The sequence below is a fragment of the Homalodisca vitripennis genome, chromosome X (assembly GCF_021130785.1).
Source record: "Homalodisca vitripennis isolate AUS2020 chromosome X, UT_GWSS_2.1, whole genome shotgun sequence".
NCBI classification, from domain to species: domain Eukaryota; kingdom Metazoa; phylum Arthropoda; class Insecta; order Hemiptera; family Cicadellidae; genus Homalodisca; species Homalodisca vitripennis.
In genome coordinates, this window is record NC_060215.1 from 113674567 (window position 1) to 113688614 (window position 14048).

At 33.6% G+C, this 14048-nt stretch overlaps 1 protein-coding gene across 1 annotated transcript in view; it reads left to right on the plus strand.

Moving 5' to 3' along the window:
• LOC124369572 (unconventional myosin-Ib-like) overlaps nucleotides 1-14048 on the plus strand; it is a 94791-nt gene that overhangs the window by 62991 nt on the left and 17752 nt on the right. Inside the window, 4 exon segments of the mRNA XM_046827600.1 lie at nucleotides 1202-1433; nucleotides 5933-6166; nucleotides 9404-9576; nucleotides 10650-10786. Of these exon segments, the coding sequence (XP_046683556.1) occupies nucleotides 1202-1433; nucleotides 5933-6166; nucleotides 9404-9576; nucleotides 10650-10786 (776 nt within the window).

Genomic DNA, 14048 nt, shown 5'->3' on the forward strand with positions numbered 1-14048 from the left:
GGACAAGAGGTTTTTTGAAGTTTTGAGGTCTGTGGAATTTCCTGTGAAATAAGTTGCGGGTGTTTTGTGAACTTGGGGATTGTTAAGTGGCTGGTTGATTTTGCTCTCCTGTGTATGGTGTTGCTTAGTTGTTTCTGTCAGGTTCTCTGAGGTGCATGATGTTGGTGTTGGTCCAGGCAATTGCGGTTTAGGCGATGGTAGGTAGTCAGGAGCTGGATGAGGTTCGAGGTTCTCTAGAACTTTTTTTATGTACAGTTTAATTGTGTCATCATATTCCAACAGCTTATGCTTGAGGTTATTGGTTTCTTGTTTTGCCCTTTCAAGGGTGTGGCTTAAGAGATCAATTTTTTCTTTTTGGGCTGTGTTTTTTTAGCTTGAGGTCGTCTAATTCAGTGTTTTATTGCAGTTTTTACTGCCTCTATATTTTTTAATTTTGTTTTTTAAGGCAGTGTTCAGGGATGACATATCTTTTATCCGTCTCGTTTGGCTGTTACTTTCGGTCTCTACTTGTTTAATGAATTCTTCCCTCAGTACTCGTTCAATTTCAAGTTTGTTCTGCAGAGATTTTATTTCATGGTGTAGATTTTGGTTTTTACCTTTGAGGTCATTTATAATCTCTTCTGCCAGGTTAAGTTTGTCTTCTAATGCAAGTTCGTGTTGGGATTTTTTCAAGTTTAATTTCATGAATTTGTTGTTTAAGGTTATTATTTTCTGATAATAACGCATTACCTAATTCCGCAGCTAGAGGTATGTAATGTTTTATATGTGTGTGTGTGTGTGTGTGTGTACGCGCGCGCACGCGTGTGCGTGTGCGTGTGTGTGTGTGTTTTAACTATATTTGTTATAATAATATGATTACATAACTCTTAGGCAAGCTGATTGTTATGAGTATATTATAGATCACAAACTAGGTTCTTTGAGAGAATATGTAGAGGCACATAAAATTCATCTGATATGGGAAAATCCCTTGGAATTGATAAACATACTTGCTATTATATAGGATAACGTAAGTTATACTTGTTGTAAACCTATATTTCTAAGTTAGCTTGAATAGCATATGCGATGTTATTCAGGCTGTGAGCTTATATAATATGGTTATGGTTCAAGTAGCAATTGTGTATACTTTAGTATAATTAAGCTTTAAACAGGTAATTTAAATATTATAATATTAGGTAGTAGCTTTAATATTCTGTAGTTAATAATTCTGTCTGTCCTCAGAATTGTACGAAGTGTGTGATCTGCTTGAGACGGAACCCTCGTGTCTACAAACCGCTGTGACATCACGTGCCCTCCAGGTCACGGACTCGAGTGACCCTCCCCTAGTCACGGAGCTGTCGGCTAGTGAGGCCACTCATGCTAGAGACGCTCTCTGCAAAGCGTTGTACAGCCGTTTGTTCACTTGGCTCGTCAACAGGATCAATGAAGCTATAAAGGTACTAGTTTCATAAATTCTCAAGGAACTATGATGCCCAGAACATACAAGGTTTACCCAAAAGAAACTGGAATAGTATTGTCGAGGGCGGAGATTGTGTAGTACGCATTTCTCCTGCTAGGTGTGTATAGCGCAACTCATAGCAAGTTCAGTGCCGCTTGTATTGTCAATCTAGCTTGATTTGTTCATCTGCAATGATTGCTTTTTTTCAGCTAGTGCTGTTTTGTTCTTCTTTAGTTTTTTATGATGGCAAGTTTAAGTGAACAACGTGCAGCTGTGAAATTTTTGTTTTCTACTTGGTAAAAATGCTGCTGAAACTGTTTTAATGTTTAAAAAAATTTACCAAGATGTTGCTATGGGAAAATCTCAAGTGTATGAGTGTTTGATTTAAAAATGGTGACATGTCGATTGATGACAAACCTTATTCTCAACATCGATCAACTGCCCGAATCGACGAAAATATTGAAAAAATGTGACAGCTTGTGCTCACAGACTGTCAACAGACAATTGAACAACTGTCAGAGGATAGTGAGTTATCTTGTAGCTCAGTTCAGTGAATTTTAACGGAAGATTTCAGAATGAAAAGGGGTTTTTTTTCTCTCTTAGGAGGAAATGCATTATGCACCTAGGGTCCACTTTAGAGCTCCCCGTGTGTGGGACTCCCTTTTCTCTCTTTCTCTACGATCCCTAGGTTTACCCACTAAAACCTCCTGCGCTTCATCTACTGGAACTGGGATCACCAAAAGGCATTACTTCAGTTCAGCAGGGAGAATGAAAAGGGTTGCTGCCAAGTTTGTACCTCGGGTTCTGACTGATAATCAAAAGGAAAATAGAGTTGAAACATTTCTTGTTCTGAAAAAACAGCTTGAAACTGATCCAGGTTTTCTGTCAAAAATCATTACTGGTGATGAGTCATGGTGCTATGGCTACAACCCAGAAACAAAGCAACAGTCAAACCAGTAGAAGATGTCATCGTTACCAAAAAACTGTCTTCAAGTAAAATCAAACATCAAAACAATGCTGATTTGCTATTTTGATGCCAGAGGCGTAGTTCATTCAGAGTTTGTTCCCCCAGGTTAGACCATTAATTAAACCTTTTATTTGGAAGTTTTAGGTAGATTGTGCAACAGCTGTAAATGCAGACCGCTTTTTTTGTAAAATACTGGAAAATATATAGCTTTTAAAAAATAATTCCGGTGTCTATTGGGTACCCTCTAGTACGTTTAGAAACTTTATGATTAACAATTAATAAACTTGTTATGGTTTATTTATTTTTGGACTTGAAAAGAATACTGAGTAGATAATTTTTTCCACAAGCTTTCTATAACATTTTAATGCATAAATACAATGAAATATGTATACTTATGTTATATATTAAGTAATACAAGTGAAGCTCTCTAATGAAGTAAAATATTTGAGAAAGTACATTTTGTGATTCATGTTTCTTTGTTTACCTTGCACAGTATAATTTAGTAAAACCCTGGTAACTACTTGTTTTTTTTTCGGGTTCTAAAATACTGGAACATAATTAAGGTAATGAGTAGTAAATCTCTTATTAGTTAGGTATCTTATTTTTAGACCTATTCAAAAGAAATATTTGCAAATTATCTAAAATTAGCCTCCAAGTATATAAACGAGTATATGAACAGACCTAAAGTAAAAGAAAGTATGTATAAAAGTCATACATTAATATAATACTGCAGTGCTTGTAATGCTTAATATATTTTCATTGAACAAACTTACGTTGGATTAATGGAGAAAAAATGTAAAATTCAAGAAAGCTGTATATTGTCTCTTCTATCCGAGCACACTTCTGACTATCAAGCTGGTTTCTTTCAATGCAGAATTTTTTATAATCCTTATCTCTTGATTGCGTCATTTCCTTCCTTGCAATAAGATAAATTATCTTATTCTTCTTACATAAAACCCACAACTCAGATAATAGTAATCAGTTTAAAACCATACATTATCCATACAGTTACATTTAGTGAATGTTAAAAACAGTTAGATTCATACCTATCGTATGGTACATAAGTTCAGTATAAAAATATTGACTTATTTCAGGCAGAAGTTTAGTTTTTGTGTTATGTTTCCATATTTGTAAATAAGAACTATAACTGTATTTTGTATAAAACACCAATATTATAAGTGTTGATTATAGAATGTTGGAGTTGTTGGAAAATGAATTTATTTTGTTTTCTACTCGGTAGCAGAATGATAGTATTATATATATGCCACCGTTATGTGTGACAACAAACGAAACACAGCATTTCAAGAACTGATATCCGATCTCTTTTTCATGTGTAAAATCCTAAAACATATAGTAAGCATGCAAAAGTGTACACAAATCAATCATATGGTGATGAACACAACAAAGTTTGCAACAAAAATGTTGTATATAAAAAACATGAATATATACGAGGTGTGTTCAAAAAGTATCGCGAATTTAGAATTTTCCCGGGTTACGTATATTCGAATTTCGATTTTTTTGTGGCGTTATGTTGGTACATATGTCTCTCACTCATGTTGACAATTTCGGCCATTTTGAATATTTAGTTAATTGTTGACAGCTACTTTGCTTGCACGTGTTTTGGTTCGTCTTCAATTTTTACCTATTCAAAAAAATTAAACAAAGAACCTGTATCAAATTTTGTGTGAAAAACGAAATTAAGTGCTCGGATGCTTTCCGAATGTTGACTGTGGCATACAGAGAAGCTACTTTTGACAAAAGCAACGTTTATCGTTGGTACAAAATGTTTTCAGAAGGCCGAGAAGATGTGAACGACGAAGAGCCATTGTCAAATCACCATTAGAGAAATTGCTGAGGACCTAGGCATATCGAAATTAAAATCGTATGGCTCGTGCTATACGATTTTAATCGATAATTTGGGCATGAGACGGGTCGCCTCAAAATTCCTACCAAAATTGCTCAATTTCGATCCAGAACAACATCGCATGAACATTGCTAATGAGATGTTGGAATGTGTCAGCGACGATCTGAATTTGCTCCAGAGGGTCATAACTAGTGACGAATCGTGGGTTTATGGTTATGACGTGGAAACCAAAGCTCAATCATCTCAATGGAAGCTGCCGCATGAACCAAGACTGAAAAAAAGCAAGCCAAGTTCGGTCGAATGTGAAAGTTTTGCTTACAGTTTTCTTCGATTGCAGAGGCTTGGTGCATCATGAATTCTTGCCACAAGGTAGAACGGTGAATAAGGAATATTACCTGCAAGTTATGCGCAATTTGCGCGAAGCAATCCGCCAGAAACACCTGAATTTGTAGAAAAACAAAAATTGGCTTTTGCACCACGATAATGCCCCTGCTCACACATCGCTGTTTGTACGCAACTTCTTGTCCAAAAACAACACACTAATGATACCGCAGCCACCGTATTCCCCAGATCTGGCCCCCTGTGACTTTTTCTTGTTCCTGAAACTGAAGAGGCCCATGAAAGGAGGACGCTACGCCACGATTGACGAGATAGAGACGACATCGAAGGAGAAGCTGAACGAGATACAAAAAAGTGATTTTTTTAAGTGCTTTGAAGATTGGAAAAAACGTTGGCACAAGTGTATAATATCCCAGGGGGATTACTTTGAAGGGGACAAAATAGATATTCACGAATAAATAAATAATATTTGAAAATACACAAAATTCGCGATACTTTTTGAACATACCTCGTACCTAAACCTAACACCAAATCACAAGAAGTACAGACAAAAATCATGACGACACAGATATACTGCTGAAAAACTCGATTCACGCACTCTAAATAAGTTGAAACAAAAAGACAGTTGAATCATTTACTTTTTTTGCAAACTCAAACTTGTGTCTTAAGATTTTTAGACCTGAAGAAGAGGGTAGATACATACCAATTCTCAGAACGTTGGTTGTTATTGAAACACTTAACTATATTCTTTTAAACTTTCAAATCATCCATTGTCAATAATGAATTGGCAGTCACTGCTGATACAGGTTTATTTGGATTTGATAGCCTTGTGTGGCTGTTGTTGCTGTCTCCAATTGTTATTAACAATACAAATTGATAAATTAGAATTTTTTAGTCAATGACCAATCTCTAGAAGCATAAATTGAATTAAAAATGAATTAGTTTTTTTCTATATCTAAAATTCAGTACTACTTAGTCTTATACTCATTTATGGAGAGCTAAGGTTTGCCAAATAAGCAATCAAAAACCTGAATGTTGTAAACCGTGTTCAAGCAGTGTTAACAACTTTTTGGAGATTTATTTTGGTTTGTTTTAATTTATGTCAAACAGTGTTGCATAGATATTCAGTTGTATTCTATATCCGTTTCTTATGAATATTATCCTGTCTTGTGAATAGTGTCAGTATTCCAATAAGAACAGTGGAAGTATTAGTATCAAAGAATGTATAATATACATGTACTGTCACATCGAAAAATGTAGTTCTCCTAAAATATTTAATATATGTACACCAGTGGAAGAACTCACAGTTGTTGACTCTGTTGCATAGGTAAGAAGATACGGGAAGAGAAGAGTGCTAGGGATACTGGATGTCTATGGGTTTGAGATGTTGGAAAAGAATGGGTTTGAACAGTTTGTTATCAACTTCTGCAATGAGAAGCTCCACCAAGTGATAACAGAGGCGACTCTGAAGCAGGAACAGGAAGAGTACCAGCGAGAAGATATCACTTGGACACCTGTGGACTTTTTTAACAACTCCAATGTCTGCCACCTGATTGAGAAGGTATGGTGATTGACCCTTAAAGCGCTGGATGCAAATTTAATTTTTTTCCCCAATATACAATTATCTCTAAAACTTAGTGTTAACCCATTGGGGAGCTTGCTTGAGCATCACTTGTTGTGGCCGAGCGGGACTGAATATCTTGCCCCGAGTGGCACTCGTTGTGCTCTTTTTAGCGTTAACTGTTTATAGTTGTTGAATGAGTTTTTAGTTCTTCCGCTACCTCATGGAACAAGACAATTTGCGTACCTCAGAAGTAGACAGATACTTGGACAGTGATATTGAGATATCAAAGATACTCAAAGACTGATACAAAATGAATTATAAAATGTAAATAAATGGTCATTGCATGTAATGTAAGTGGTTTATTTTAATTATCGTTTTAATAATAAAAATTGAATGAAACAAACAGTTTTATCTCATTCCCAGACAACAATTCAGGAGCTTGTCATAAAATCATCAAAAAGTGAAAAGATGTAAGTTAATTTTGATTGCTTTGTTATTGTGCTTTATAATTAAGTAATCCAATAAAACCTGGTTTTCTATGTAAAAAACATTGTTCTTTTTTTAATAAAATACTATTGAAACAGATAAACAAAAAAAGCAATAGAATATTGACAGTTCCTTGATTTTTGTTTTTCTCACTGAACTTTTTTTAAATGTAATATATACTAAAAAAATTAAATAACAAATTATTTTGAGAAAGCAATAAACACTATAGTAGAGCAACCAAATAGACTAAAATGTTCTGAAAAATTGACTAATTTATCTGTATCCAAACTCATTCTATAATTATTTTAGTACACGCTTACATTTTTGCCAAAATAAATTCAAAAATTCAGTTTTAGAGAGGCTAGGTTAATTGCTTCCTCAATGATTTAATTTGCATAAAGTTCTGTTTGAATTCATAGTTCTGAAATTATCATATGATGTAAAAATGTTTACTGATTTTAAAATATTTTTATCAAACACATATGTTAAAAAAAACATGGAACATGGAATTTGCCAATTTACTGAAAACAGAAAAAAGCAATCATAATTTGAAAGAAACAGAATTTAAATTCCAATTGGAGACATCCTTCTGCTATAAATAATGTTCAGCTGTAACATATATAATAAGATTTGACATAGAAACAGTTTGCATGTAGATCTCCAGGAATTGCACTATCATCTCCTCACAAGGAAAATGCTGTCAAATGCAAAATGGCATTCCGTTACTATGACAACCATTTTCGTATTGATAAAAGGCTCTGATAACATAGAATATAGTGCAGCTGTTGTCATAGGTTCAGTTAACATTCTAATGCATTTTATTACCAGTTTAGCGACTTCAATTTGTGATGAAGGAAAACAACTTTGATTGCAATATTTAATCATCATAAGCGTGTGATGTTATTTTTTACTATGCAGGATTTCATAAATGGAAAGGGTTAACTTGAAGTAAGAGGTTATGATTCATATTGATAGTAGTTTATCCATTTGATGAAACTTCATTTAAGGTGAACCTTTATGATTAAAATAACTAAAAATTAATTTTGTTATCAAGACCTTAATTTTTTTATTTCCGACCACTTATTTAACAATTTAAGAAATTATAATAATCCTAATTTTGAAACTATGGAATGGGAATGAACTGACTTAACAAAACAGTTCTGTTAAAAATTTACTGTAGAAACGTGTCATGAAAGTTTTTTTTTGAAAAGCACAGTTTAAATGAAATAAATTAAGAAAAATTAAAACTCATTTATTAATCTGTAGAAATGTAGTTCTCAGGTAAGATGTTTGAAATTTAAATTGTATCTTAAATTCGCCCATAACATCTTTATATAGCAATACTTAATTGATCAAACTCATTTAAGGTGACCCTATCTAGAAACTCTGAACACCATTTGTAACTTACTCATCTCTATGTAAAGATTGGTTTCTCATATCAATTGAGCAAACCATTCCCTTCACGTTTGAAGATGTCTAAGTTTGTTAAAAACAATGATTCAACAATGGTTTGGTTGCTGTGAATAATTTGCTGCAGTATCGCTAACATATCAGGTCTTGTCTGCTCTTGTCTAATGAATTAATATAAATGCCTTTATCAAAGAGGCATAGTTAGGGCTATCCAGCTCTCTCTACCACCCAACCTTGCTTGATGTGAATGAAAAATTTTATGCACAATACAAATATCAAGATTTTGTTAAAAAAAAAAAAAAAAACGCACAGAATAAGTTGCATTTGTCCGTGAGAAACTGTCAAATCAGAAGTGGTAAACCTCTGAAAGGTGTTTGGTCATGTCCTGTATGCCTTAACAGGACATCATTTGTTTTAGATCAGATTTAGTTATATATGGGCTTTGTTTATAGAAATTATTTACAGATTTAGTTACACAAAGAACACAAAAAGTTTTATAATAACTAGTTATGGTTGACAGATTGGACAGTTTGTTTAGTGTAGATCAGAGAGTTACACATGAAATAAACAAAACTATAGGATTGCTAATTCTAAATGGACTTTACTTGTTGTAAATAAAATTTAGTTACACACAGAGCAAACAAATTATTGAGCTGCCAATTCTAAGTGGAATTTATTTCTTTTAGGAGGCGTTTAGTTACATGTGGAACAGATAAAATGTTATTTACATTGCTCTCAGTTATAACTTAAATTTATGTATCATAGTGTCAAATTTTGTTATACATAGGCCTAATGAAATTATAAGGTTCCCAGTTCTTATTGAATTTGTGTGAGTAAGATTTAATAACTTACATGATAGGCAACATTTTAGAACTGTTAGTTCTACTGTCAGAATGGAAGTGATCTGAAGTGCTGTGTTCAAGCTACCAGTTATGATTGGACAGTTCATTTGTTGTAGGTCTTATTTGATCATGTATGGGACAGACACACCTATTGATGTTCTAACCAGTCTGCATGAAATGTGCTCTGAAAACATAAATTTATGCATCACTCAAACCACAATGAGGTTACATGTAAGACTTTCATAACTCCTCTAGGAGACATTGTTCTGTATAAAAGTTGCAGTTACTGTTCTAGCATTAAATTATTGAAGAGTACTGTTATTTGGGTTGAAGTGATCGTAGATTTGGAAATATACTCATAACATTATAATTAATATAGCCTGAACTTGTCTGAAATATACAAATCCACATTATTCATCTTAAGTAAGAAACGTTAAATAAAATTCTGTCTTATGATGGAATAGATGCCATGTCATATATGAATATGTTTTACTAGAACAATCATGGGATTCTATCTATCCTGGATGAGGAGAGTGGAAAGCTAGCTGTCTCAGACGAGGTGTTCTTGTCACGTGTCACAGCTCTGTGTGGTCACAGTCACACCACGCCAGAGCGTCGCAACCGTCACACTCCCTCTGCTGACAACAGTCTTCCCCCTAATTGTTTCAGGTAGTTACCACATTCATGCTGCTCTAGGACTGGAGAACACAGACACTATACAGAGTAAAAACAAAGATCACCTAGTTCTTCTGCCAGCTACTAAAATGTTCCTAATGCATGGTTAGGTATCCAGAATCAAATTTGGATTCTTGATTGACTTCTGGAACCCTAAATAAATCATTTAATCTAAGCTTCCATTGTAATCCGACTAAAAGTAACTAAAAATTCCTGTTAAATATCTAAACCTGACCTGGTCTATAAAAATGCACTTAGTCATAATGACTAATTTGAAAACAAAGAAAACAGTGTAACATGTATTCTCTCCATAAAAGCGACCTTACCTTTGAACTTAAAGGAAGAATTTTCTTCTGCAAAATAAACAGAAAGCGGACATTCATCAGATGGTTGAAAGAAAAAATATAAAAAAGTTGGTCATATCTTAACAAACATCTTGTAAATAAATGTATATTTTAGTAATCTTTTCGTGTATCCATATAAATAACCTTTTTGGAGTATTTGTTATATGTCCTAAAATTTTATATAAAGTTTTATGAGTACTGTAATTGTCAAATGCTGTGTTGGTTTGGTTTGGTAATAAGGCACAATTTACTGACTTCTGAACTGGATGGACTACTGTTACAGAGTGTGGGGACAACCTGAGTCAAAAATTGCCTAAAAGTTATAATTATAAAAAAGTTAAAAATCGTTTTAAAAAATTGCTATTATGAACTGTACTACATTCTTACCTTTGCCATCCCATTCAATGGTAAGAAAACACCACAGAGTGGATTCAAATGGAAATTAGGGTACAACATAATAAAACCTTAATACTATATTAATCTTATAAACTCTCTAAAAAGTCAGTGTTTTCTCAATACCATTATAAGCTGGTAAAAAGGGTTGCCAGCAAAAGTGGCTATTCCAAAAATAACCGTTCGTCAATAAACTTTTGTTTTGTTAGAAATAATGGAGGAGCATAATGGTGAACTTGTATTTGTAAAGTTGCATAGAAATAGTTGTTAAAAAATCAACTATACATTCTCAATTAATTACCCTAACTAATGGAGTCTGGTATTTTCTAGGTTAAGGCATTTTGCAGGCACAGTCACGTACAATGTGACAGGATTCATTGAGAAGAACAATGATTTTCTGCCAAGAGACATCTCCATGGCAATGTACAGATGTCAGCATCCCTTGCTCAAAACTCTCTTCCCAGAAGGTAAACTATTGGTTCAAAATGTTTCAGCAGGAGTTCTGGACTGTATTTGCGTTCAGACAAATGTTATTAATTCAGTATGTCCCATGAAGGGGTAAAGAGTAATTCCTCCTCTAATTGTCCTTACAAAGTATGTACAATTTTAAGCTTCCATGACATGCTCATTTACTAGCCGATCATTTTTAAACTTAACAAAGGTTTCAAGTAGAATATCATGAATGGTGTGTAAAAGTTACAACTCCCTTTTGTTAACAGAAGAGGAATAGTGGTTACAAGAAATATATTTCAGTTTATTAGGTTCAAAACATTAACTGTATTGCTAAAATGTAATTTGATCGAACAATTTTTAAATAAATACCAAAGAAAAGTTGATTGTAAAACCAGTTTATTGAAACAGAAACCTGTCCACAGCGACACGCTGGTAATAATGATAAACGTGGAAACCTTTTTATATTAGGACACAGTGTATATCAGGAGCTTGGCCAAATCCAGTATGTTTGTAAGAATGTAGGTTAAATTCTGTTTGATATATTGTAGAACAGTGATGTGAAGTCATAGCATTGTTATTATACAAGGGCTGTCCAGGAAGTAGATTACGTTTCAGTCTGTAGCCGCTAGGGGGGGACTATCGCGACCATTTAAGTGTGAGTGCGTTTCTCTGTTCATTGGCTATCCAGCTGTGCTAGCGAGAGGTTCCTTTCGCTCCTCGTTGTTTTACAATGGCAGTTTAAAATGTGTGACATAATTGAAAATTCCACATTCTGATGTGCAGAATGTGATTACTGAAAGTGGAGTGCGTCAATAGTGCATTAGATTTTAAAATGGTCGAAGTAATGTGCATTATGACGAATGAATTATCAAGCATTGTGACCGATAAAATTTTCACTAATGTCAATGAGAAGATTAAAGAATACCACTGATTCACAATAACCAAACTCTCACTTAGTTTTTCTCAAATTTTAAGTAGTTTGTTACACGAAATTGTTACGCAGAAGTTAGGGTACCATAAATTTTGTTCCAGATGGGTACCAAAAATCTTAACAGAAACCCATAAAAATCAGCAATTGCTGCTTCATTGGCATTTTTGAACACTTACAAAGAAGATGGTGACTCACTGCTTGATCAAATTATTACAGGATAGGAGACGAGAATTGGGGAAAACATGTGAATTGTGTTGACATTTAATGACAACATGGAACTGTGGGAGGTTGTGACTACCTGGTTGAAATAATAAGGTGGCAGAATTTTATAATGCTGGAATTTCAAAACTAGTTTACGCTATGATAAGTGCCTAAATTTGTGTGCTGGATATGTTGAAAAATAGTATTTTAGTGTCACTTTCAAATGTATATAATAATATTTGTTTGTACTTTGTTTTTTGTTTATATCCAAATGTAACTTACTTTCTGGATAGCCCTCGTATTACTTTTGGATTGAGTTGTGTTGAGGTTGGTCTAAAATTTTGGAGGTTGGATGAAACATTTTGTATACTTTTGGAGAAAAATATTATGAAACTTAATACATAAATTGTACAATGCTTGGACAGTTAATGTTTTTATAAATAATTTTTTTTAATCATTTTAAACCTTTATTCTTATTAAAACTGAATTCAATCAGTAGTAAAACTATAGAATCAAAAAGAATGTAAAAATTTTATACAAATGCATTACTTATACTGCAGTTGTGAAAATCCTAGTATAACAATAAATCAAATAGACTGCAGATAGCACTTTACAAATTTGTAAAATATGTTCAGATACGTTTTGGAGTTGTTATTAATGACAACTTCAGAAATGGCAAGTAAACATATATTTTCATTCGTAACTTATAACAGGTTGAGTGCACATCAGAAAAAAATCAAGACTATTGTGGCACACAATGAACGATCTACCACTAATTGTCCTCACAAAGTATGTATTCTTTGCAATGGACGTGATCTTTGGCTCTTGTTACTTGTACCTTTATCTAAGGTTCTATTAACATTAATGTCATCTACAAGCTTTTAAAAGGAAATCAAGATGTTAGGGAACCAGCAAGGGAGCACTGGAAAATTTGCAGGAACCATGATGGCAACAAAAAAAAGGCAGAATAAATACATTTGTAAACAAACTCAATACACCCGTAAGAGATTCAAACTCATGACATATTAACACATGTAGCCTAACTATCCCAACACATATAATATCGTATTGCTAGTGACTTGCTGAGTTGAATTTTATTATTTAAAAACTTTTATGAAACCCAATTTATTGAACAAAAATGTGAATGTATCATATGGAAAGATATGTTAAGAAAGATTTCATATGTAAACTTTAAATTTTGCATAAAACTTTATTTCTACAAGAATAAGTTCTATGATGCTTAATTTTTGTGTCAACTGTTTTTTATGATTGCCTACCTATATGTCTGCAGGACATTTTGAGAATGAAATGAGCTATAGATTTGAAATTTTGTATGTAACCTCAGTGAAGCCTGTTATGACATGTGGCGTGGTTTACTTCTGCCTTGTATATTAAAGTGGATAGTTGTTGCATTCTTATTCCTGGTGCTGTGTCAGTGTTTAACCTCTAGGCTTTACTAATTGTGAATTTTGAAATATATATTTCATTAGATCAAAGTAATACAGATTTATTATGGTCTGGATTTTACAAATAGTAAAAAGAGGTTTTCAATATTGTTGTGGCTGTGAGTTAATAATTATTCTTATAATATACTTTATGGTGTAGATGGTGATAAAGTTAGGTTAAAAACAATTATAAGGTTAATTACTCAAAACTGATTTATGAACATGGCTATAAACATTTAAAGTTAAGGGTTGGTCCTGTTGAACAAAGTCGGGAAACGCTACCATGTTCTAAATAGTGTGTTCCACAAGTCAGTTACAAAAGATTTTTACTGTTGATGTATGTGATGTTCGTGGCCGGTGGTAATAAAACTGGGTAATAAAATTACACCAATTAAGGGAAACTATTAGACTACATCTTGGTCGGGAGGACGCGGGTTTCACGGACCGTGGGTAAAACTGGACTGAGAGAGAGCACTCGCTGCTGGAACGGTAAGGAACGTTGGCGGGGAGAAGTGGCGTGACCTCAGTAGCCAATAGGATTTATTTCAACAAGTATGGTCTCATATGACGTCACATACATGTAACCGCCAACGGCCAGATTGACAATCAACATTCCTATCTTAACAAATATATTTTAGATAGCTGACTATTTATATTGGATTCAGATATGTACACCACATTTCCTCCCTTCCAAAGTTG